The 23,614-nt window shown below is 36.9% G+C and overlaps 1 protein-coding gene across 1 annotated transcript in view; it reads left to right on the top strand.

Moving 5' to 3' along the window:
• WNK3 (WNK lysine deficient protein kinase 3) overlaps nt 1-23,614 on the top strand; it is a 135,670-nt gene that overhangs the window by 36,060 nt on the left and 75,996 nt on the right. The window contains exons 3-10 of the mRNA XM_081125312.1: nt 5,004-5,176; nt 5,974-6,194; nt 6,899-7,056; nt 8,755-8,843; nt 12,212-12,431; nt 16,503-16,797; nt 18,153-18,343; nt 18,658-18,801. Of these exons, the coding sequence (XP_080981438.1) occupies nt 5,004-5,176; nt 5,974-6,194; nt 6,899-7,056; nt 8,755-8,843; nt 12,212-12,431; nt 16,503-16,797; nt 18,153-18,343; nt 18,658-18,801 (1,491 nt within the window). The remainder of the gene's footprint in view (nt 1-5,003; nt 5,177-5,973; nt 6,195-6,898; nt 7,057-8,754; nt 8,844-12,211; nt 12,432-16,502; nt 16,798-18,152; nt 18,344-18,657; nt 18,802-23,614) is intronic.

The following is a 23,614-nucleotide window of genomic DNA, read 5'->3' on the forward strand; positions in this document are numbered from 1 at the left end:
TGCACAAAAGTTTTTAATTTTGATTAAGTTCAGTTTATTTTTTTCTTTTACCTGTGTGCTTTTGGTATCATATCCAAAAATACATTGCTAAACCCCAGTGTCGTGAAGCTTTTCCCCTATGTTTTCTTCTAAAAGTTTTATAATTTTAGCTCTTATATTTAGGTCTTTGATGTATTTCAAGTTAATTTTTGTAAATGGTATAATGTAAGGGGCCAACTTCATTCTTTGGCTTGTGGATGTTCACTTTCTCCCACCATTTGTTGAAGAGACTACCCTTGCCATGATCTTGGTACCCTTGTCAAAAATAATTTATTTGATGATGTAGGCAAAGGTTTATTTGAGCCTCTATAGTCTATTCCATTGATCTTTATGTCTGTCTGTATGCCAGTATCATTTGATTACTGCAGCTTTGTAGTAACTTTTGAAATCAGGAACTTGAAGTTTGTTCTTTTTTTTTTTTTAAATATATCTTTATTGATTTCAGAGAGAGGAAAGGAGAGGGGGGGAGAGAGAGAGAAACATCAATGATGAGAGAGTCATTGATCAGCTGCCTCCTGCACGCCCTCCACTGGGGATGGAGCCTGCAACCTGGGCATGTGCCCTGACGGGGAATCGAACCCCGATCGCCTGGATCCCAGGTCGATGCTCAACCGCTGAGTCACGCTCGACCGGGCTGAAGTTTGTTCTTTTTCAAGATTGTTTGGGGTGTTTGATAGTCCTTGAGATTCCATATGAATTTTAGGATTTTTTTTAACTTGTGGGAAAAATGTCATTGGGATTTTGATAAAGATTGCATTGAATCTACAGATCTCTTTTGGCACTGACATCTTAACAGTATTAAGTCTTACAATCCATAAACACAGGATGTGTTTCCACTTATTTGTCTTCTTTAATTTTAGCAATGTTTTGTAATTTTCTGTGTTACAAGTCTTCTATCTCCTTAATTAAGTTTATTCCTTTTTGATGCTATTGTAAATGGAGTTGTTTTCTTAATTTCCTTTTTGGATTATTTATTTCATTTTATAGAAACACAACTGATTTTTAAGAATTGAGTGTTTATTTTGTGTCCTGTAACTTTGCTGAATTAGTTTATTAGTGTTTGGTTTTGAATGTCAGGAAAAGGAAGCTAAACGCTAGTAAAAAGGAAAAAAAAATGATATAATTCTAAATTAACAGGAATAAAGAAAAAACAAAGAACCCAAAATAAGATGGAAGGAGTAAAATTAAATATATCATTTGCTATATCAAATGTGGACATATTGCCTTTGCTTGTTAAAAAAACTCAAGACTGTCAGATGAGGTTAAAAGACAAAGCCTACATGTGTTGTTTATAAAAACATACTTAAAACAATGATCAAGAAAGGCTAAGGTAAAGTTATAAGCAAACAAAGAGCAAGCAGGAATGGCAATATTAATATCTATCTCAGAAGGAAGAAAAGTTAAAGCATCAAACAGGATATTATGAAGTTATTTACTTCACAGATTAAGAAATTATATCAGAGAACTGTAGGCACCAAAAATATTTTGGCTAATAATTTAAACTCAAAACCTCTAATAGATTAGAGAAAATGGATAAATATGTAGCTATAGTAGATGCCTGCCTTTGAGAATAGGCCAGATATAGTGGACAAAAAGTGAATAAATACAGAGGAATTGGATAATATAATGACCTTATATCTTTCAAATAGGGAATATACATTTTTCTAGTCTACAATCGACTAAAAAAGTTGGTTGAATATATGGCCCAAAGAAAACCTTCAGTTAAATAAAAGGAATTTTATATTCTACATTTCTCAATAAAATTGGAAATAATGAAACAAATGGCCAAAATATTCTTAATTGGAGATCAGAAGTCATACTCTTAGGTAAATTTTGGATCAAGGAGAAAAATCAAAATTGAAAAAGAGAGTACATTACAACAAAACTTGTGGATCATTGTAAAAGCTTTACCCAGAAGAAAATGTATCCCCTAAAATGTCTCCATTATTAATTAATAACAACTAGGAGGAATTTAGTATTCTTTTTATGACATTAGGGAAATAACAGGAAACAAAAGCAAAATAAAGGAAGAGGGAATTAATAAAGATAACTAAAATTAATAAAAAATTGTAAGCATAAAAATAGAATGATAATTAAAATAAATAACTGTACATATAAATAGGTAAGTATTAAAAATATAATATTGAGCAAAATAGCTTGTAAAAGAACACATAGAATCAAGGAGGGATATCTGGGGGACTTCAACTATATTTGTAATGCCTTGTTAAGATGGAAGGAAATTTATCAAAATGTCAAAATTCAACAGAGCTAGCTGTTAGTACCTTGTTCTTTATGCCTGAATTTTTTTATAATTTAAAAAGAGAGGAAAAAACCCATCAGGAACAAGTAGATTCAAAGCTTGATTTCCAGGTAAGCTTTAAATGACAAGTGATTCCAATGTTAAAACTACTTAACCCCAATTAATTTCATAAAGCCAGTATAATCTTAATACCAAATCTTTATATCATACCAAAAAGAATCTCACAAATATAGTTGTTAAAATCCTGAGTAAACTGTCAGCAAATAGAATTCATCAGTGTATCAAAAGAGTAATATCCTGCAACTAGGTTGGCTTTGTTTTAAGATTTTAAGAATAGTTCTGTATCGGTTACCTATCAACAAATCATATGATCACATCAGTAGGTGCTTAGCAAACATTTGATAAAATTCAGCAGTTACTCCTCATTAAAAAATAAAAGTAAAGTAGTAATATAAAGAAATGACTTCAACATGTGCTAACTGCTTTCAAAAACACAAACAAAACTCATTAAACAGCCGTAGCCCATTTGCTCAGTGGTTAGAGCATTAGCCCTCAGATTGAAGGGTCACCTGTTTGATTCTGGTCAAGGGTGCGTACCCCCATTGCAGGCTGCATCCCTGGCCCCAACCGATCTGTGTGTCTCTCTCACATACGTGTTTCCCTCTCTGTCCCCCTCACTCTCTCTCTAAAAAATTAATGGAAAAAATATCCTCAGATGAGGATTAACAACAACAAAAAAACCTCAGTAAACATTCTAAGCTGTGAGATGATAAAGCTATTTTTATTAAAATACAATGAAGGACAGTGATGACTGTTACCATCATTATTTTTTTGATCACCATTATTGTTGTGGATGTTTTAGAAAAATCAATAAATAAGAAAAAAAACAGTACAAACATTGAGAAAGATAACTTTATATCTTCCTGCTAGTGATAAAATGTAATTACTGGAAAATCTGTCTCATCCTCTCTAGAAGACCCCTGGGGAGAAAGTTAGAAGGTGTAGGATGACAAAGGGGGGGCCCAAGCCACCTTCTCTAACTTTTTAATAGAAGTGATTGCCTCAAGACAGCACAGCAAGAATCAAGCCAGAGCCAACCCACTTGATAACTAAAAACAGATAAAGACATTATAAGAAAACAAAACTCCAGACCAGTATCCCTTATGAACATGGATGAAGAAATGTTCGACATAACGTTAGCACATCAAATCCAGCAGTATATAAAAAGGGTAACATGATGACTGTGGGGTTTTCCTGGAATGCAAGGATTGTTCAACATTTGGAAATCAATGTAATTTAACATATAAACAGACTACAGAAGAAAAAACATGATCATTTTTCTATCAACATCAAAAGTTAAATAGTTCTATCATCACTCCCTTCTCTCCTCTTCTCCTTTGCAGAAGATAAAAATTTTTATTCTTCCTTGTCTATTATATTTTAATGAAGTAATCTGGAATTTCAAACCCAGACTGTCCTGCTTGCATTATATATCTTCTATTTTAATTACTGTTTAGAAAATTCATTCAAATTTACCAACCAGATAAGCCCTGATTACTAGGCTAAACTCTTAAGTAAGCCTTATTGGAAATGTCTTACTATTATTTACTGTATGCCACACCCTTCTTTTCTAGTGACTTTATTTGGCCACATTTAATTGAAAAATTTTTTCAATTTTTATTTATTGACTTTGAGAGAAAGAGGAAGGGAGAGAGAGAAAGAGAGAGGGAGAGGGAGAGAAACATCGATTTGTTGTTCTATTTACTTATGCATTCACTGGTTGATTCTTGTTTGTGCCCTGACCAAGGATTGAACCTGCAACCTTGGTGTATAGGAATGATGCTCTAACCAGCCGAGCTACCCTGCCAGGGCTTAATTGAAATTCTTTGAGTACTATTTTCAGAAAGGGTTTATGGTGTGATGTATACTTTCTGGTTTTTCATGGAAATGTGTGCATGTTTTCCATTATAAACTTGATTGATATGTTGTCTGGGTTCAGAATTTTAGGGCCATAGTCTTCCCTCAGAATTCAGTAAAAATTGCTCTTTTGAGTTCTAGCATTTAATATAGCAGATTAGAGGTCCAAAGTCTGTTTGAAGGCCTTTCATTAGTTGGTAACCTTATATTTCTGTCTGGAAATATGTTGGCAATTCATATATTTGATCAGAATAAATGTCTAGGTGTCTTACAATTGATTATTCCTGTCCAGACATATATAGATCCTTTAGATGTGGAAATTCAGGGATTTCTTAAGGATACTTTTCTATTATTTGTTTTGATTATTACTCTTTCTCATTTTTAGATATTGTTTTTCTTTTCCAGCAAAGGAAATTTTATTTATTTTCCCCGTTTTAGTGAGATGTAATTGACATACAACAATGTATAAGTTTAAGGTGTACAACATAATGATTTGATATATGTATATATTACAAAATGATTACCACAAAAAGTTAATTTCCAAGATATGCTTTTCAAGGTATTGGTTTATCATGCAGGTTATGAAATGTAGTAACGGCTGTATGGGAGGAGTCAAAGTCACTGACAGAGGATATCAGGGATTATATAGATCCTGAGAAAAGAATTGACAGGCAAAAATAAATACATATATAAGTAAAAACAATAAAGTAAAGCACTCATTTGAATGGTATTAGAAGTATGCATGGAATTTCTAAGCTTTAATTTGGAATTTGTTCCTCCATTTCAGGACCGGAAATTAACCAAAGCTGAGCAGCAAAGGTTTAAGGAAGAAGCAGAGATGTTAAAGGGTCTCCAGCATCCCAATATAGTTCGATTTTATGATTCCTGGGAGTCTATATTAAAAGGAAAGAAATGTATTGTGTTAGTGACTGAACTTATGACATCCGGAACATTAAAGACGTAAGTTGACCCTGATAGTGCTAATGGAGTTCTTTTTGAAAATAATTTTCAGAAGTCATAAAAGTTGCTTGTAAAATAGCACTACTTGATTAAAGAATTTGTAGAATCTGAATCTAGTGACTATGTTTCAGGGCAGGTTAAAAAATTAGGATGTTAATGAAGTTTGTTAGAAAATATAATGTTGAGAAATTAATATTTGTGGGATATCATAGGATTTTAGAATTAGAAATCATTATAGAGATAATATAATGTCACTTTGTAAAAGATACTGAAAAGTTGGGGGTGTGGCCACATTCACATATCTAGTGAGCTGTATACTATGTAATTATAGTCTATTGTTTTGTTTCTGACTATAGTTTTTCATTTGGTGGTATAATCACTTATTTGTAATTGTTAAATGTGGGGTATACTTTTTCTGTTTCCTAGCATACTCGCACTAAAATTTTACATAGTTAAACCTTCTGGTTACTCTATATAAGCAGTTATTAGGAAGTAGAGAAGGACTTTCTTTTGAAAATTGTGCTGCCATTTCACAAAAGGCCACTCTGATTGAAATGATTCTTGTTTTGGATTAAAAATACTAAACTTGGTAGGATATCTTCTCTAAGAATGAGGCCTTAGATTTAAAATTTTCTTCATAAAGTTTTCTTGCCATAACAGACAATAAAAAACAACTTAGTGATGGTAATCGTAATATGGCACATACAGTATCTTCTAGCTTAAATGATTTACTCTAATAGTGCTCATACAATAAGTTAGGTATGCTTATTAACGTGGTCTTTTGTTTCTTTATGTAGGTACTTAAAACGATTTAAAGTCATGAAACCAAAGGTCCTAAGGAGCTGGTGCAGGCAAATTTTAAAGGGGTTGCAGTTCTTGCACACTAGGACTCCTCCTATTATTCACCGCGATCTGAAGTGTGACAATATTTTCATCACGGGACCTACTGGATCTGTGAAGATTGGTGATCTAGGCCTAGCTACCCTAATGCGCACATCATTTGCTAAGAGTGTCATTGGTGATTAACATTTTATAGTTTATTGGTTGGGGGAAAAGAGTTGTTAATTGTATATGTCTAGAACAGGAAGCAGCAAACTATATAGCACATGGGCCAAATCTGGCCCTGCTGCTGATTTTTGTAAATAAAGCTTTATCGGAACACAGCTATCCCCACTTGTTTGTGTATTGTCTATGGCTGCTTTTGTACTACAGTGGCAGAGTTGAGTAGTTTTGACAGAGACCATATGGATGGCAGAGCCTGAAATATTTATCATCTGGCCCTTTGCTGACCCCTGGCCTAGAATGTGAATTTACTTTGAAATACCTATTATATATTGCCTTATTTTGGAGACATCCCAGTGTATTTCTTTTGTGGGATATATTTAAGATTATTGAAAGTTCCTGAGGATTTAAGAAAGAGAATTTACTAATTTAATTATGAAAAATTTCAATAACTAAAAAGAAAGGATAGAAATAAAACCAAATTTTAGTAATCACTACCTAATCCTGAGCATGACAGATTGTACTTTTTCAGTACGGAAAGTTAATGAAATTCTTTAAGTGCTTTATATAGATATAGCAAGTATTCAACAAATTTTATATTTATAAGTTTCTTTTAGGGAGCGGAGATTAACTTAGGTAATCCTTATGGCGAAGGGAAAGTAATCTTTGTGAATACATTTTTCTCTTTACTAAAAATGTGGTTGTGGTGTTATTTCATAGGGACTCCTGAGTTTATGGCCCCAGAGATGTATGAAGAGCACTATGATGAATCTGTAGATGTCTATGCTTTTGGAATGTGTATGCTGGAAATGGCTACTTCGGAGTACCCTTATTCTGAGTGCCAAAATGCAGCTCAAATATACCGTAAAGTAACTAGTGTAGGTATAACGTTATTCTCTTTACTTCACAAATTGCCATATTTCATGTTGAAGTCGGTTTAAGTCAGCTTACTAAAACCTAACTTTGGTTTAGTTCTGTATAACAGTGCTAAATTAAACATAATTATAATGAAGCAAGCTTTAGATTTATGCTATATATCTACACTTTATCGGGGTCATATAAAATGCTCTGTATTAGTATCTTTGGGAAAACATAGATATATCATCTATATCTATTTGTTTGTGAAGAATTTTTAGATATTTATTGGATGGATCTTATTTTCCAAAGCTGAATAATAAGGATTTGCTAAATGGTTTTGAAGGTTTCTTTCAGTTCTAAAAGGCTGATTATGAAAGGGCATTCAAAATATAGCTCAAAGATACAGTATGTGATCCTTCCTATGTGTAAATTTTTAGAAATTGCAAAGTATGCAAAGATGAATAAGTGTTTGCTACCCACAAAGAGCTTACATTTTTAGTAGGACAGTAATATAAATTTACAAATAACTATAAAAATCAGAGGGTGGGAATATTGTAAGGGATGTGAGGGAGGTAGAAGCAAAGGGTTAAGATTGTTCAAAAGAGATCTACATCATATCCAATTGGGTGGCTCAAGATAGGCAGGAAAGAGATTGTTAGAGTGTTTCAGGTATCTAATGCTAATAGGTACTGTTTTTAAATGTATGCTGTATGCCACATGCTTTCACCTTTATATCCCTACAAGATGGTGCTACCTTCAGTTTATAAATGGTAAGACTGAGAATTAGAGGTGTGACTTATCCAAGTTCACACTGCTATTACTAATGGTGGATTTTGACCCCAAGTCTGACTCCAGAAGTTTATGTAGGGAGACAATAAGAAATAAGGCCAGCCTTGGCCGATGTGGCTGAGTTGGTCGGAGTGTTCCATACACCAAAAGGTGGCAGGTTTGATTCCCAGTCAGGGCATATACCCAGGTTGCCAATTTGATTCCTGGTTGGTGTACATGCGGGAGGCAACCGATCGATGTTTCTCTCTCACATTGATGTTTCTTTCTTCCTCCCTCCCTCCCTCTTTCCCTCCCTCCCTCTCTCTAAAAAAATCAGTTAAAAAAAGAAATAAGCCAATATCCAGAATATGGGATATTCTATAGGACAAATGACCTAGTTTCTCCAACAAGTCAATTTGATTGTTTATTGCTTCTAGCCATTCTAGAAAACTTTGAAATAATATTGATTTGGAATGTTTGCAGTAGGGAAGCCCTTCTTAGAAATTTTCAAAAGTGTTTTTTTAATAACATTTATTTTTTCTGATTTCAAAGAATACTTGTTTATTATATTTTGCTAATTGGGGTTATATTGTATGTACATTTTGGAGTCCTGTTTTCCCCTACCTAATGTTGCAGTATGAGAATTATTCGTGTTATTTGGTACTTTGAGAACATTTTAAATTTCTACATAATATTAGCACATACATTACATAACATGTAATTTTGGCTCTATTGTTACTGATTTAGATTATTTATAATTTTCACTGTTATCTGTAGAACTATGAAAAAATCCTTGTCTAAAAAGTTGTTAAACTTATACTGTATGTATATATTTATCTCATTTAAAACTTGAATGTAGTTTAGTGGTAAAACTCATTGTAATAAATGTCATGTTGATTTGGGCTTTCAATTGCTTAATTTGTGACTAGAAACCATTTTTCTTCTCCCAGGGCATAAAACCAGCCAGTTTCAATAAAGTCACTGATCCTGAAGTGAAAGAAATCATCGAAGGTTGTATTCGTCAAAACAAATCTGAAAGGTGGGTGCAAGTGTAGTGAAATGACATGATTGGTGGATGCGTTTTTCTCTTACCTTGCACTAGGTTATTTTCTGACCTTTGAATCATACTTGTTATGACTTTTGAGTGGAAGCCAAACCACACTGTCTTTAGTAAAGGGTATCAGTGCATCTTGTCATTTTAGACTTTGATATCATCTGCTAAATTTTCCTTGAAGCAGCATTTGGGTTGTGTTTGTCTTTATGTCTTGTGACAAGCTTTCATCATCTTGAGGCATCAGTTTAAGTCAATGGGTCCCCTCCCCCCAGGTTAACTTTCTTCTAACAGTTAAGTACAGATCTTCTGCAGTGTCATCTTCAGGTAAGTACTTAAATCATTTTTTATGATAGTTTAAAAAAATTTAACCATCAACTCACCAGGTTTTTTTTATTTGACCATATGTACTTATATTATGATGGGAAAGTTGATAGGGCTGTTTTCGTTCAAGAATTAGCATTCTAGATTATTTGTATCACAATTCGTGTTTTTCTTGTGGACGGCTCCCTTTAGCTTTAGCTTATATTGTCCTTTAATTTGAGCTTTGGACAGTTGCTGACTTAAATTGAAAGATTAGTCATTTGATTTTTACCTCCTTATTGATTATGGTTAATAAAAGTGACAGGTTCTTTATAGAAATTATTTTCACCAGCGTTTGATTGACTTTCCCCTATTTTTATTATTTTTCTATCTAAGATTAGTGTTGCTTATCTGAGAATACATAAAGCCATTAAGGTAAGGCCTGTTTAATTATAGCTTTATTTCAGAACCTTCTTAGTGTTTGTACCAACAGGCCATATCTAGGTATATATTTATTTTCATTATGGTAAAATTTATATAACATAAGATTTACCATTTTAGTCATTTTTATGTGTTACAGTTCAGTGGCATTAAGTACATTCACGTTGTACAGCTGTCACCACTGTCCATCTCCAGAACCTTTCCATCGTCCCCACAGAAACTCTGTGCTCACTAAACGCTCCTCACTCCCTCCTTCCCTCAACCCTTGCTAACCTCTGTTCTGCTCTCTGTCTCTATGAATTTGCTTATTCTAGTTACCTCATATGAGTGGAATCATACAATATTTCTCCTTTTGTGACTGGCTTATTTCACTTAGCATAGTTTTCAAGGTTGATCCATGTTATAGCATGTATCAGAATTTCCTTTTTAAGGCTGAATAATATTTCATAGATATGCACACACACACACCACATTTTTATTCACTTACCTGCTGATGGACACTTGAATTATTTCTACTTTTTGTTAATTATAAATAATGCTGCATGAAAATTGGTGTACAAATATTTGCTTGAATCCCTGCTTTCCATTCTTTTTGGTGCAATTACTGGATCATATGGTAATACTACATTTAATTTTTTGAAGAACCACCAAACTTTTTCCACAGTGGCTGGATCATTTTGCATTCTCTCCAGCAATGTAGGAAGGTTGCAATTTCCCAACATCCTCACCAACACTTGTCATTTTCTGTTGTTTTTTGGTAATAGCCATCATAATAGGTGTGAAGTGGTATCTCATTGTGGTTTTGATTTGCATTTCCCTAATGACTAATGATGTTGAGTATATTTCATGTACTTATTAGCCACTTGCACATCTTTGGGGAAATTCAAGACTATTGCCCTTTTTAATTTTTTTTTAAATTTAAATTTAATTTAATTATTTATTAAATATATCTATTGATTTCAGAGAGAGGAAGGGAGAGGGGGAGAGAGAGAAACGGAAACATCAGTGATGAGAGAGTCATTGATCCGCTGCCTCCTGCAAGTCCCCCACTTGGGATCGAGCCCGCAACCTGGGCCTGTGCCCTGACCAGGAATTGAACCACCATCTCCTGGATCCGAGGTTGACGCCCAACCGCTGAGCCATGCCTGCTGGGCCCATTGCCCTTTTTAAAGTTCGATTGTTTATTTTTATTCTTTTTGAATTGTAGGAGCAAGACTTAAAATATTATGTTGAAGTAGCCATTTTAGTTTGAATTCTGATTGTTGTTTGTACAGCATTTTAATTATGATTTATTCCCAAAGAACACTGGGATATTGAAAAGGATTCATGGCATATTAGTTTGTTGGAAGAGTGCTGGCTTCAATGTGAGACTAAAATTCAAAACTGGACTCACTTAGCCAGTGTGATATTGAGCAAGTTACCCGTTGTTACTCAAAATGGGTGTTATTTTGGTGATTAAAAGATAATGAATGCATATAAAATACCTAACAGTAATAAGTATTTAATGAATGGTAATTGGTGCTGCTATTGCTATAATTATTCCTTAGTAAAATACTTAGGCAAAATTTTCATTGAGAGACAGAGGGCTTAACTTGATTGTGCCATCTTAAAAACATCCCACCTTAACCTAAAAACTAATTAGTCTGAGCAAGATTATTCTTTTTATAACACTATCTTAGTTAAGTATTTGTCTTTTGATCACTAAAAATGTAGAAGGTGTAAGTCTTTAATTTACAGGATAACATGTTGTCAATATGCGTTGTCTGTTTTAAATAGCACAGGAGGGGCTTTCTATGGAGACATAGAATATATCAGTTTTAGTTCTCCATGGCCTGTAATACAGATAGATTAGATATTATATATCTGTTTTAGAAGTTGGCCAAAGGAAAGGAAATTAACTGCCCCAGCTTGTAAAAGAATCTTTGAACCCCCGTACTTTCTTTTCTCTTCAGAGATGGTTAATCCCTGATATTAGGCTAGTCTTGTATCCGTTGTATGTATACTTTGGCCTAAAATACCAGACATAAATACTGTAAGAAAACCATGGGACTTTGCTGAACTAAATTATAAGTTAGCTTCACCTGTGGCAGTCTCTGTAGTGTGACATACACTGACTAGATTATTGCTAATAAAGTCTAAGAGTTCTGTTTATAACATTTGTAAAGAGTTTGAACTTCTCATTTACTTTAGAGTTTATATATCTGGAAGAGATTTTCATTTCCTTTGCAGAGAATCTGTTGTTTGAGTCTTAGTAACTTAGGCCAGTGGTTTAGGGAAACTACTCTAATCCACATAACATGTACTGCAGCACTTCTCCAACTCTCTCTAAGGCATACTTTTAGGTATGTTAAACTTCAGTACTTAGATATGTTACTCATAATAATCTTTAATTAAGGTCACTACAGATACATGTTAATTGGAATTTTTTTTTTTGCATCCTTGGTAAAAATAAGTTAGATATAATATTTTGGGGGCTTTTGACAAAGCAGATTAAAGGTTTAATTAATAGAAAATTAAACTAGATTGTTACTTCGATACAATGAATTTTAAATGTTCTATATCTTGCTTGTGTTTGGAAGGATTGATAATGAGCTATGTACTTTGTTTATTAGGTTGTCTATCAGGAATCTACTAAACCACGCATTTTTTGCTGAGGATACAGGGCTGAGGGTGGAGTTAGCAGAGGAAGATGATTGCTCAAATTCATCCCTGGCTTTAAGACTCTGGGTTGAAGACCCTAAAAAATTGAAAGGCAAGCACAAAGACAATGAAGCTATTGAATTCAGTTTCAATTTAGAAAAAGATACACCTGAGGAAGTAGCATATGAAATGGTAAGTGAATTCTATTGCTATTTCCCGCCCCCCCCCCCTTACAGTATCAGGATTGATTTCCTTTTTCTTTCTCATTGCTTTCCTTCTTTTTATTTTCTCTTTTTCTTTATTTAAATTGATATTTTACTATGAAATGTATCTCTACAGCAAGCAGAGTATATTAAATTTGTATGTACAATATAAAGACTGACAATCTACTACCTTTGTTAAGAAACAACACAATTGGTATCTTAGAAGCCACCCGTGTGCCCCTCCAAGTTGCATTCTACTCCCTCATCACCACAGGCAATATCTATTCTGACTTTTGTGTTGTTCATTCCTTTGCTTTTCATTATAGTTTACCTAAGTAATATATACTTTTGTTTTGGAAGCCTGAGTGGCGAGCACACACCCTGCCGGTTACTGACGTTACTCTTAGGTGAAGATGCCCAGGAGAGGCTGAGCTGAACAGAGCCTCTCAGTCACTGTCAGGCTTCAGCTTCCCGAAGGCTTTACAAGAGCTGCTTCCGGGGAAGCCAGTGGATGAGGCCCTGCGCGAGTCCAGGGAACCGAACACGCGGCTCCCCTCAGTCAGTGCACTGTCGTGTGGGCCAGAAATTAGCTGTCTGGTAACAATAATGGTTGGAGAGGGAGTGGGCCCCTCTATCTACTTTTAGTCTCCCCATGGCCCCGTGGCCCCCAAGAGTAGATGACAGCGGATAGCTTCTGCGTGGTGCAGTGCGTGTCCACCCCCGATCTGGGCTGTTGCGGTGCTTAAAGGGAGGGCTCGCGGGAGCTTCATTCGGCAGCACATGGTCCAGGTTAGTGAAGTACAGATGCAGTGACGCAGGCGCACCTGGGCCTTCTGTTAAAAAGAAGAATGGGACAGTGACAGTGGGCATCTTGGAGACAAAAGACTTTAACATGTCTGTCTTTCTAGTCACACTGTTCTAATCTGGATTGGTTGCCTTGGACATCTGGTGCACATCTCTCATCCTTGTATTTCCCTTTACTGTCTTCATAGACTTCTCTGCCTCTTTCTTGTATTGGACTTCATGTTCCTAAATCCTATGTCTTTCTCTTTCTTGGCTTACTCTCGTTTTAGTGCCATACTTCCTCTGTTAACTTCTTAAGAAAAGGTAATGGGATGTAAATTCTTTGAGACTTGCATGTATAAAAAGTGTCTTTATTTTCTCTTCATATTTAACTGATTATTTGGCCAGCTAAGGCATTTTAGGTTGGCAATTTAAAAAATTGGAGTCATTGCTCCATGCCTTTCTGGCTTTCAGTATTAATACTGCGAAGTGCAAAGTTATTCTGTTTTCTGGATCTTTTGCATATGATCCATTTTTTCCCTCTCTGGAAGCTGGTAATATCTTTTCTTTTCAGTATTCTAAAATTTCACAGCAGTGTGTCTTGATTTGGGCCTATTTTCATTTACTGCATTGGATATTCAGTGGACCCTTCCAATCTGTCAACTCATACCCTTTAGCTTTTGGGAGATTTCTTGAAGTATTTTATTGATTCTTTTCTCCCGTGTTTTCTCTTTCTGGAACTGTTATTATTTGGATGTTGAACCTCTTGAACTGTTTCTCCAATTTTCTTATCTTTTCCATTTTCCATCTTTTTGTCTTTTATTCTCCTTTCTGGCAGATGATATCAGTGTTATCTTCTAACCCTTCCATTGAGTTTTTCATTTCTGCTGTCATATTTTTAATTTCAAGAATTCCTTTATATTTTGGTCTGTTCCTTTTTAGATTAAAAATCTTGTTCTTTGTTTTGTTAAAGCAATATTATCACTTCTTTAACATTAGTAAAGGGAGTGCTTTTGACATTTTTTTTCCCTCTTGCATAGTCTCTCTTCTCCAACGTGCTGTTTTTTCCTTTGTTAGTTTTGTGCTCCATCTTCCTATTAGAGGCTTTTCTCATATTTCTGGTAATTTTTGGCCAGCTGTTCATGATTAATAGTGGGAGAGTGTATTAGTTTTCTATTGCTATGCGACAAATGATCACAAACTTAGTGGCTTAAAATGACATTCATTTATTATCTCAGTTCTGTAGGTCATAAGTCCTGGTGGGCTTCGCTGGATTCTCTGCTTTGAGTTTCACAGGCTAAAGTCAATGTGTTGGCCATCTAGGCTCTTATCTGAAGGCTCTAGGGCAGAATCTGCTTTCGGGCTCATCTAGGTTGTTGTTAGAGAATGTGATTCCATGTGGTTGTAAGACTAAGGTCCCCATTTCCTTCCTGGCTGTTAGCCAGGGGCCACTTCTTCAGTTCTTTCACGTGCCCCCCCACTTCATCTTCAAAGTTAGCAATGGCATGTTAAATCCTTCTAGTGTGACCAGCTGCTAAAAGGCTCACCCAGATAATCTCCCTACCTTAATGTCAACTTTGCATAGCACAGTGACATCTCATCATATTCACAGGTTTGAGGATTAGGGGCCATAATTTTGCCTATCACAGGGACTAACAAACCAATTGGACCATATGATTACTGTGTCAAACTTATTAATTCTGACCTCTACTGTAGGGTATCTGGGTGGGCCATTAATTGGGAAATCTCTCACATCAATCTTTGTAGGTCTTTCTTAGATTGGTCAGATTCCCTAGAAAGGCATCTTTCAGTGTCCTTCCTGGAGGGTAAGGTCTGGTTACTGGTATTTTGGTAGCCAAGTAGGGAAGAGGGCTGGAAGTTTCTGTATATGGCATTCCACATGCATATGGTCATTTAATCTTCTTTTCTTCCACTTGGTAGCCATATCCTCAACTGTGCCTGGTGTTCCATAGTCCAGAGATCCTCTCTTTTACCTTTTCCAGAGAACAAAACTGTAGAGTTCTTGGGTAGGCGAGAAGCGGTTACTGAAAGGTGTGGAATGGAGGGTGGGGCACAGGGATCTAAATATCTGCTTTTCAAAGCCCTTTCACTTAGTCCTCCTTCTTTTAGTCATATCTGTTGATTTTACCCAGTTTTGGAAGTACGTGATACTGCCAATCTCTGCGCCTTATGAGTATTACTCAGCATAAATGGGAATGAGCCTCAGCTTTCCCTAGTTCCCCTTTTTCAGGTCTGCTAGGTCAGTTATTACTTATCTTTTGTTTTCTGTATTCAAAAGTGTTCAAAATATTGTTGCTGTTGTCCTTCTCTTATTCTCCCTGTCCTTGTGGGTTTATAACTTAAAAATACATTTACTATGGGGTGTTGTTTTTTTTTAGGTTTTGAGGGGAATGAAATTAAATATATGGATTCTGTTAACATTTTGATCATCTTTCAACCACCATGAAATTTCCCCAAGTCTGCAGACTTCCAAGATATGATTTAAAAAGCAGATTGTAGGACTGAGAATAAGCCATGACACCTCCTCAAGCCTTTTTTGCTACTCAGCCCTGTTCCTCTCAGACAACAAGTCCTTACCTTCTCTTCTCATTCCTCTAACACCTAGGTAGCTGTACTACTTTTCTGTTAGCATACTTCGCTCTGCTTACAGTGTTGGTCTCTAAACTTCATCTACACTCAATAAGCCTGAGTTCCTTTTTTTTATTTTAATCCAGGTCAGAGTTTACCTTCCTCTGTGATACTTTCTCTACTTCCTCCAGAAAGGCCTGTGCTCCTTTAGGGCTTTTGCAGCAGCTCATTTCTACCTCTTATTTCATTTTAAGTTAAGTTTGTATCTATCCCTCAACACCAGATTTTGTGCTTATATAGGGCAAAGGGCCCACTTAGTCACCTATATGTCTCTGGAGCCCATTGTAAGGCACTTAATGTTTCTGAATGAGGAAACCCTTTTAAAGTCACAAAACTTAATGGCAGTCATAAATGCCTTGTAATAAGACTACATGTACTGAAACATCAAGTTATTTGCTTGTTTGGTTTAAGGCCACAATTATTTCAACAATGCTTGGTGATAGTATTGTTTTTCCTTATGCTGATTAAAGGCTCTGACATTTACGTATGTCTAATTAAGAAGGAACATAGAAACTGTTCTTTAATAGCATTTGTAATTTGGGGGCACAAAATAACTCCACTATTAAAAAAAAAAAGGTTAAAATCTTAAACGTTAAAGATGTAGTTTGCTTATTATATTTATTTGTAGGTTAAGTCAGGATTCTTCCATGAAAGTGATTCCAAAGCTGTTGCTAAGTCCATTAGAGACCGGGTGACCCTGATAAAGAAGACAAGAGAGAAGAAGCCTGCTGGCTGTTTAGAAGAACGCAGGGATTCTCAGTGCAAGTCTGTGGGGAATGTTCTCCCTCAACCCCAGAATACAACTTCGCCCCCTGCTCCTGCTCAGCACACCGTGGCTGAATGTGAAGAAACTGAAGTTGATCAACAAGTTCAACAGCAGCTTCTACAAAGACAACCACAGCAGCAATGCTCCTCTATTACAGGTAACACAATTATAACTTATAAAAGCAAACAAGCCCTGGACAGTGTGGCTTAGTTGGTTGGGCATCATCCCGTGCACCAAAAGTTTACTGGTTTGATTTCTGGTCAGGGCACATACCTGGGTTGTGGGCTTGATCCCTAGCAGGGGGTGTGCAGGAGGCAGCCAATCGATGTTTTCTCTCACATCGATGTTTCTCTCTCTCTCTCTCTCCCTCTCCCTTTCCCCTCTTTGAAATCAGTAAAAAGATATATATATATATTTTAAAGATATATATATTTTCAAATATATCAATAAATATATATATACATATTTTAAAATATAAAAAGATATATATATTTTAAAGATATATGTATATATTTTAAAATATATGTTTATTGATTTCAGAGACGGGAAAGGGAGAGGGAGAGAGAGTGATAGAAACATCAATGATGAGAGAGTCATTGATCAGCTGCCTCCTGCAGGCCCCCGACTGGGGATCGAGCTCACAACCCGGGCATGTGCCCTGACTGGGAATTGAACCTCGATCTCATGGATCCTAGGTTGATGTTAAACCGCTGAACCATGCCCGGCTGGGCTGATTTATTCTTTTAGAAGGGATTTTCTAGACTTTAAGGCACTTCCTTTATATTTTGGACTCAAGTATAAAATTAACACAGTGCCTCTAACTTTTCTATTGTAATGCATTCTCTTCTCTAGAAGGACACAGTATTTTCATAGTAATAACTAATTGCTGTTTAAAGACTATTATTCTTTAGCTAGGTTCTAGGAGACTAAGAAAGAATATGACATTTAAATTTTACTGAAATCCAATTGGCAAGTATAAATTAGTTAGGGATATATGTGAAATGTTTTTAGCTTTTGCTTTACTAAGAATATTTTGGCACACTACCATGTCAGCACAGAGAGTTTACATTGATAGTTTTTTAAAAAATGTTCTTTTTAATCCTCACCAGAGGATATTTTTTCCATTGCTTTTTCAGAGAGAGTGGACGGGGTGGGGGAGAGAGAGACAGAGACAGACAGACATCGAGGTGAGAGAGATACATCGATTGGTTGCCTCCCGCATGCGCCTCAACCAGGCCGGGGATTGAGCCTGCAACCGAGGTACATGCCCTTGACCAGTATCAAACCCGAGACCTTTCAGTCCGAGGGCCGACACTCTAACCACTGAGCCAAACCGGCCAGGGCTACGTTGATAGTTTTGTGTTTTTTTTTATTAATTCTGCATTGTACATATTTTATTTGATGATGTCTCAAGTTTTCAGTGTAAAAATATTAAATAAACACCATTTCCCATGCTGTTTGGACCCGGTGCTTCAAGCTTTCACTTCTACCTGTTACTTTTCTTTGTCCTAGGTGACAATTTGTGTGAGACAGGAGCTGGATCAGTTATACACTCAGATACAAGTCAGCCCAGTACAGCCTATTCCTCAGACCAGATGATGGGCTCGCAAATGGTTTCAAACACCCCACAGGCCGAAGTAAATGTTCCAGGGAAAATGTATCCACCCCAGCAGCTAGTAGGACATTACCAGCAGATTTCAGGGGTAAGATGATCTATTATATTTTTAAATATATAATCAGTATATTTACTGTAAATGGAAGAGTTTATTTTTATTTATTTTTTATTTTTTTTAAAATGTTTTTTTTTTATTTCAGAGAGAGGAAGGGAGAGGGAGAGAGAAACATCAATGATGCGAGTCATTGATCGGCACGCTCCCTACTGGGGATTGAGCCCGAAACCCAGGGCATGTGCCCTGACTGGAATCAAGCTGTGATCTCCTGGATCATAGGTCGATGCTCAACCACTGAGCCACACCTGGCCGGGCTAATTTTTATTTTTCTTATTTAACTGTTACAGAAGCAGCCAAAGCTGACTCAGCCTCAGATTTTGCCTTTGGCTCAAGGTCAGTCCACTGTTTTGCCTGTACATGTCCTTGGACCACCATTTGTCTCACAACCCCTGGTGTCCCCATTAACTGTTCAGAAGGTCTCACAGATAAAGGTAAGATACATTTTAGAGGCGCTATATTTAGTTAATCATATCTAACATTGCCTAGATTTTCTGACAGGCAAAGGCTATCTTTCATAAATTCATCATAGTTTATATAAAAGTCACTGAAAGCTAAAAGTTTCTGCTTTCCTTCACGTAAGACATTCTTCTTGAGGATGTACCTTAACTAACATTGTGTAACTAGAATCTTGAGACATTGCTTGTATAATTGGAAGAGAAATCACCCTCAAGCTTTGTCAAATCATTCTTCTGCTCAATATGTGAGCAGAGCACAGAATGCTGCTGGTACAGCACAGCTCCCTTCTAGTTCCATCGAGGGCCATCCTGGGGCCCATCAGCCTTCACAAAAGATACACTCAGTATCCCAGCCTACCCAGTGACACATCAGGAGTATAAAACTCCAGGTTCTTCAGTGCCACAAGTCAGATTATGCATTTAAAGAAGCCTTGTTTCCAAGCCTGTATTCAGCAGCAGCCATTAACTTTACGACCTGATTATGGCATTAAACCGAAAAATGTTCAGCAGAATTATATTCTGCAGGAGTCTGAAGCTCATGTAAATCAGTGGCAGCCAAAGGGTGGTATTGAAAGTGTGATTCAGCCCTGCCGGGCGTGGCTCAGCGGTTGAGCATCGACCTAGGTATCCAGGTGATTGGGGTTTGATTCCCAGTCAGGGCACATGCCCGGGTTGCGGGCTCGATCAATGACTCTCTCATCATTGATGTTTCTACCTCTCTCTCCCCCTCCTTTCCTCTCTCTGAAATCAATAAAGATATGTTTAAAACAAAAACAAAGAAAGTGTGATTCCGCCCTTGGAACAGCCTTCTTATTCTGTTGAACACACTTATCCAGGACCATCTACAGAACTTCCATCCTACCGATTGAAGGCTCCTGAGCAGCTGCCCTTTGTGATACATCCCCTAGAAAAAGCCTGTTACCCATAACAGTCAACATGCCCAATCCAGGCTCCAGCACAGCCTGTTTATTCACTGCCAGCCCCAGAGCATCCTCTTTACACTGTATAACCCCTGGGATCACAGCCAACTCATTCTTTGCAGACTTCTTATCCAGTCCCACCCACTGGTACTGCCTGCTTATTCAGCCCCAGCCCAAGAGCAGCCTGCTTATCCAGTGCAACCTCGTTTCCAGACCAGGGAGTATATAGGATCAAAGTAGCTTACTCTGTGCAACCTATGGAACAGCCTGCTTACAGGCACTGTTTTGAGCATGCCCCTTATTCAGGACAAACTCTTTACACCATCCAGACAACTGAGCAGGCAACCTTTATAATCCAGCACTTATACACTGTAAACCCTTCTAGTAGCAAGAAAGTACAGATTACAAACTCTGAAGATCAGAAGTTATACTCAGTACTACCTTATGTAGCATATACATGTGAGCAACAAGCCTGTTTAACACAAGCTCAAGGTAATAATTCTTCAACAAAACACATTTAACATCAACCTTAGATATACCGACACATTCTACTGAGCCTTTGTTTAATGTCCAGCTTTCAGAAGCTCCATCCCAAGTAGATGTCAATTTTGGACACCAGCAGCTAAAAGCCCAGTCAACTAGCATTGCATCTCACAGGGCCGTGGAAGAACAGTTTCAACACTCTGCGCAGATGTCCTTCATTCAGCAGCCTCCTCACAAGCCCAGATCCAGCCCCTATGCTTCTCTGCATAGCTTTCCAAGTCACATCTAATACCAAGCCAGGTTTCTCACTCAGCTTTCATTCAGCATCAGCAGATAATTCATTCATCTCGTAGACAAACACAGAAAAGCCATCAGCCGTCTACTCAAGATGGTCACATAAATCAACAGCATTTTTTTTGCTTAGCCAACGTGCTGTTTTCCAGCAGCAGGTACCTCATTCACACGCACCTAACCAAGGTCAGCCATTAGCAGATATTCCAAAGGCCATTACAAACATGGTCTAGATTACACCTCCTTTGCAAGAATAGTTGGAACCAGCGACAGTGGAACAATAATACAGTATGTAATACAACCTTTAGAGCAGCCTCAAGTGCTTCAGGCATTAGACAGCAGTCAAACTTTTTGCCTGCAGAAAAACCTAGTACAGCACCAGCCAGCGTGTATGCAGCAGCATTCTGCTGTCCAGCCACAGTGGCAGCCATCTTCTAGCTTAGCACTTGTTTCTGGGTCATGAGAAACACAATTGCAACAGCATATCTTGTATCAAAGCACTGGGATAGCCCTTCCAAATCAGCCATCTTCATTTCCATCTTTCAACACTTAGTATCCTGGTACAGGCTTCCACTGCCTTTCAGAGCATTGCTGTGTTACAGACATAGCAACATTTGCAAAGCTAAGACATTCCAAAGGTAAATCCTACTGGGGAAAATCGTGGATGATTGTGATTTTTCTGCAGTGTTCAAGGGTCAGGGAGATAGTGAGCTATAGTAGAAATGGCAATGAACTGGGAGTCACAGTCCCTGTTTCTGGCTCTTTTCCTTAATCACTGGGTGGCCTTGATCCAAGTCTCTTTGGAGTTTCCTTATCTGTAAAGTGACAGGATTAGACCTGATGGTGATAACAAAAACTATTTGAGCACCTACTTGGGATATGTCAGTGAATAAAAAACAAAGATGCTTTCTGTCACTGAGTTTTGTTGGCTAACTGAGGGGAGACTTAATTATCGTAATAAAAAGCAAATTATATAATACAGTACAAAAAGATCAGGACATTTAGAGCAGGGTAAGGAGGAAAGTGGATTGCAGTTTTCAGGAAGGTGGCCATCAGGATAGGCCTCATCGAGAAGGTGACATTTGAGCAAACACCTGAAGGAGGTGAGGGAGTCCACAGTGTACGTTCCAGGCAGAGGAAATAAGCGGTGGAGAGGCCCTGAGGGAGGAGTGTTTCTGCCATGTTTGAAGAATAGCAAGGAGGCCAGTGTAGTTGTTAGTCCTAAAATGTTAGGAGTCTATCTTATTCTACATCTATAATAAAGCATTTGCCTTTATGAAATGATACTAATGATCACTACTGAGTGATTCCTAGGTGCCAAATACTGTTTTCTAACCGCTTGACATATTGTATCCTCATAACAACCCTGTGAATAGTAGCTGGGATTACCCCTTTTACAGGTAAGGAAACTAAGGTTCAGAAAGGTTAAGTTACTTTCCCAATGTCATACAGGAGGGCAAGGATTTGAACCCAGACTACCTGGCTGCAGAGGCTGTGCCCTTATTCATTATACCCTTTAGGCTCTTTGTAGGATAGCTGTCTTTTCTGCCAGAATGGAGAAAAGGGTATGATGACTTCAGTGAGACTTAAATTTAACACAGGGAATTGATTGAAATCATTAAAGGAAGGAACTGAGAATCCAGTTTATTCTTTTCTTACTCTTCTGTTCTGCTTTAGATGTCTCTAAAATTCCTGAATTTATTGAGTTTGGCTAATAAAATGCTTTGAGGTTCTTAGATAAAAGGTATGCTGTACTGTAAGAGTTTTCTAATTATGATATATTACTGTTCCAAAGAGCTATTATCTCAAGTATTGTGTCTTTTATAAAATTCTTTCTTTATCAAGGGCATAAATCAGTGATTTTCAACCTTTTCCATTTCATGGCACACATAAACTATACAAAAATTCTGTGGCACACAAAAAAACATTTTTTGCTGATCTCACCAAAAAAAAATGGGTATAATTTTGATTCATTCACACCAGATGGCTGTTGTTGTGTTGCCTGTTGTCATTTTTTATTTGACAATCTACGGGAAAAGAGGTCAGTGCCCCTGACTAAATAGTCAGGTATTGCATGTTTTAAAAATTCTTGCGGCACACCACACCAGTTGAAAATTGCTGGCATAAATTATAATGAATTCCTATGTGTGTGTTCTGACTCCTAACAGGAATCTCAAGGATTAAAAGATCTTTGCAGCAGAAGTTTCTTCAGACAGAGCATGCTATTCTGGGTTTTTTTTCTTTAGAATAGAGTTCTTAACAAAGTATTTTGGTTTGGAATGTTCATTTTTGTGGCCATGTGTTATATACTTTCCTTACCTAATTAAAAGAATTTTCCCCAAATTTTATTAAATTAGAAAAATGTCAAAGGTACAGAAAAGTTGGAAAAGTTGTAGAGTGAATATCCATATATGTACCAGCTAGATTCTACAGTTGGCTTTTGCTGTATTTGCTCTGTCTGTCCCCTTATGCATTTATCGATTCATCTTATTTTTCCGGGACATTTCAAAATTAAAGTTGCTGACATCAGTATACTTCATCCAGAAATACTTCAGCATGCATATCATTGACTAGAACTCAGTATTTGTTTATATTTTTTTAGTTTACATTTATGTGCAGTAAAATGCACAGATTATAATTCAGTGAGTTTTGAAAAGTACATACACCTGTGTAACCTAAGCCATTATTAAAGTATAGAGCAGATGTTGGCAAACCTTTTCTGTAAAGGTCTAGTAACTATTTTAGGCTTTGTGGGCTATTGAGTCTTTCCTTTTGCAACACAACAATAGCAGTCCAGTGTGAAAGTTGCAGCTCAACTTCCCTATTGCATGAATGAAAACAGCCGTAGGCAATAATGTAAAAGAATAGGCATGGCTGTGTTCCAGTACAACTTTATTCACAAAAACAGGTGGTGCGCCAGATCTGGCCTGCCCCACTATATGTAGCTTGCCCACCTGATACAGAATACTGCCATTACTGCAGCAATCTCCCTCATGCCCCTTCCCAGCCAGTCCCCCCAACATCCCTGCAGAGTCCATCACTGTTGATTTTTATTTTTTTTTAATATATCTTTATTGATTTCAGGGAGGAAAGGA

Source organism: Miniopterus schreibersii (genome assembly GCF_964146895.1).
Source record: "Miniopterus schreibersii genome assembly, chromosome: X".
Lineage (NCBI taxonomy): Eukaryota > Metazoa > Chordata > Mammalia > Chiroptera > Miniopteridae > Miniopterus > Miniopterus schreibersii.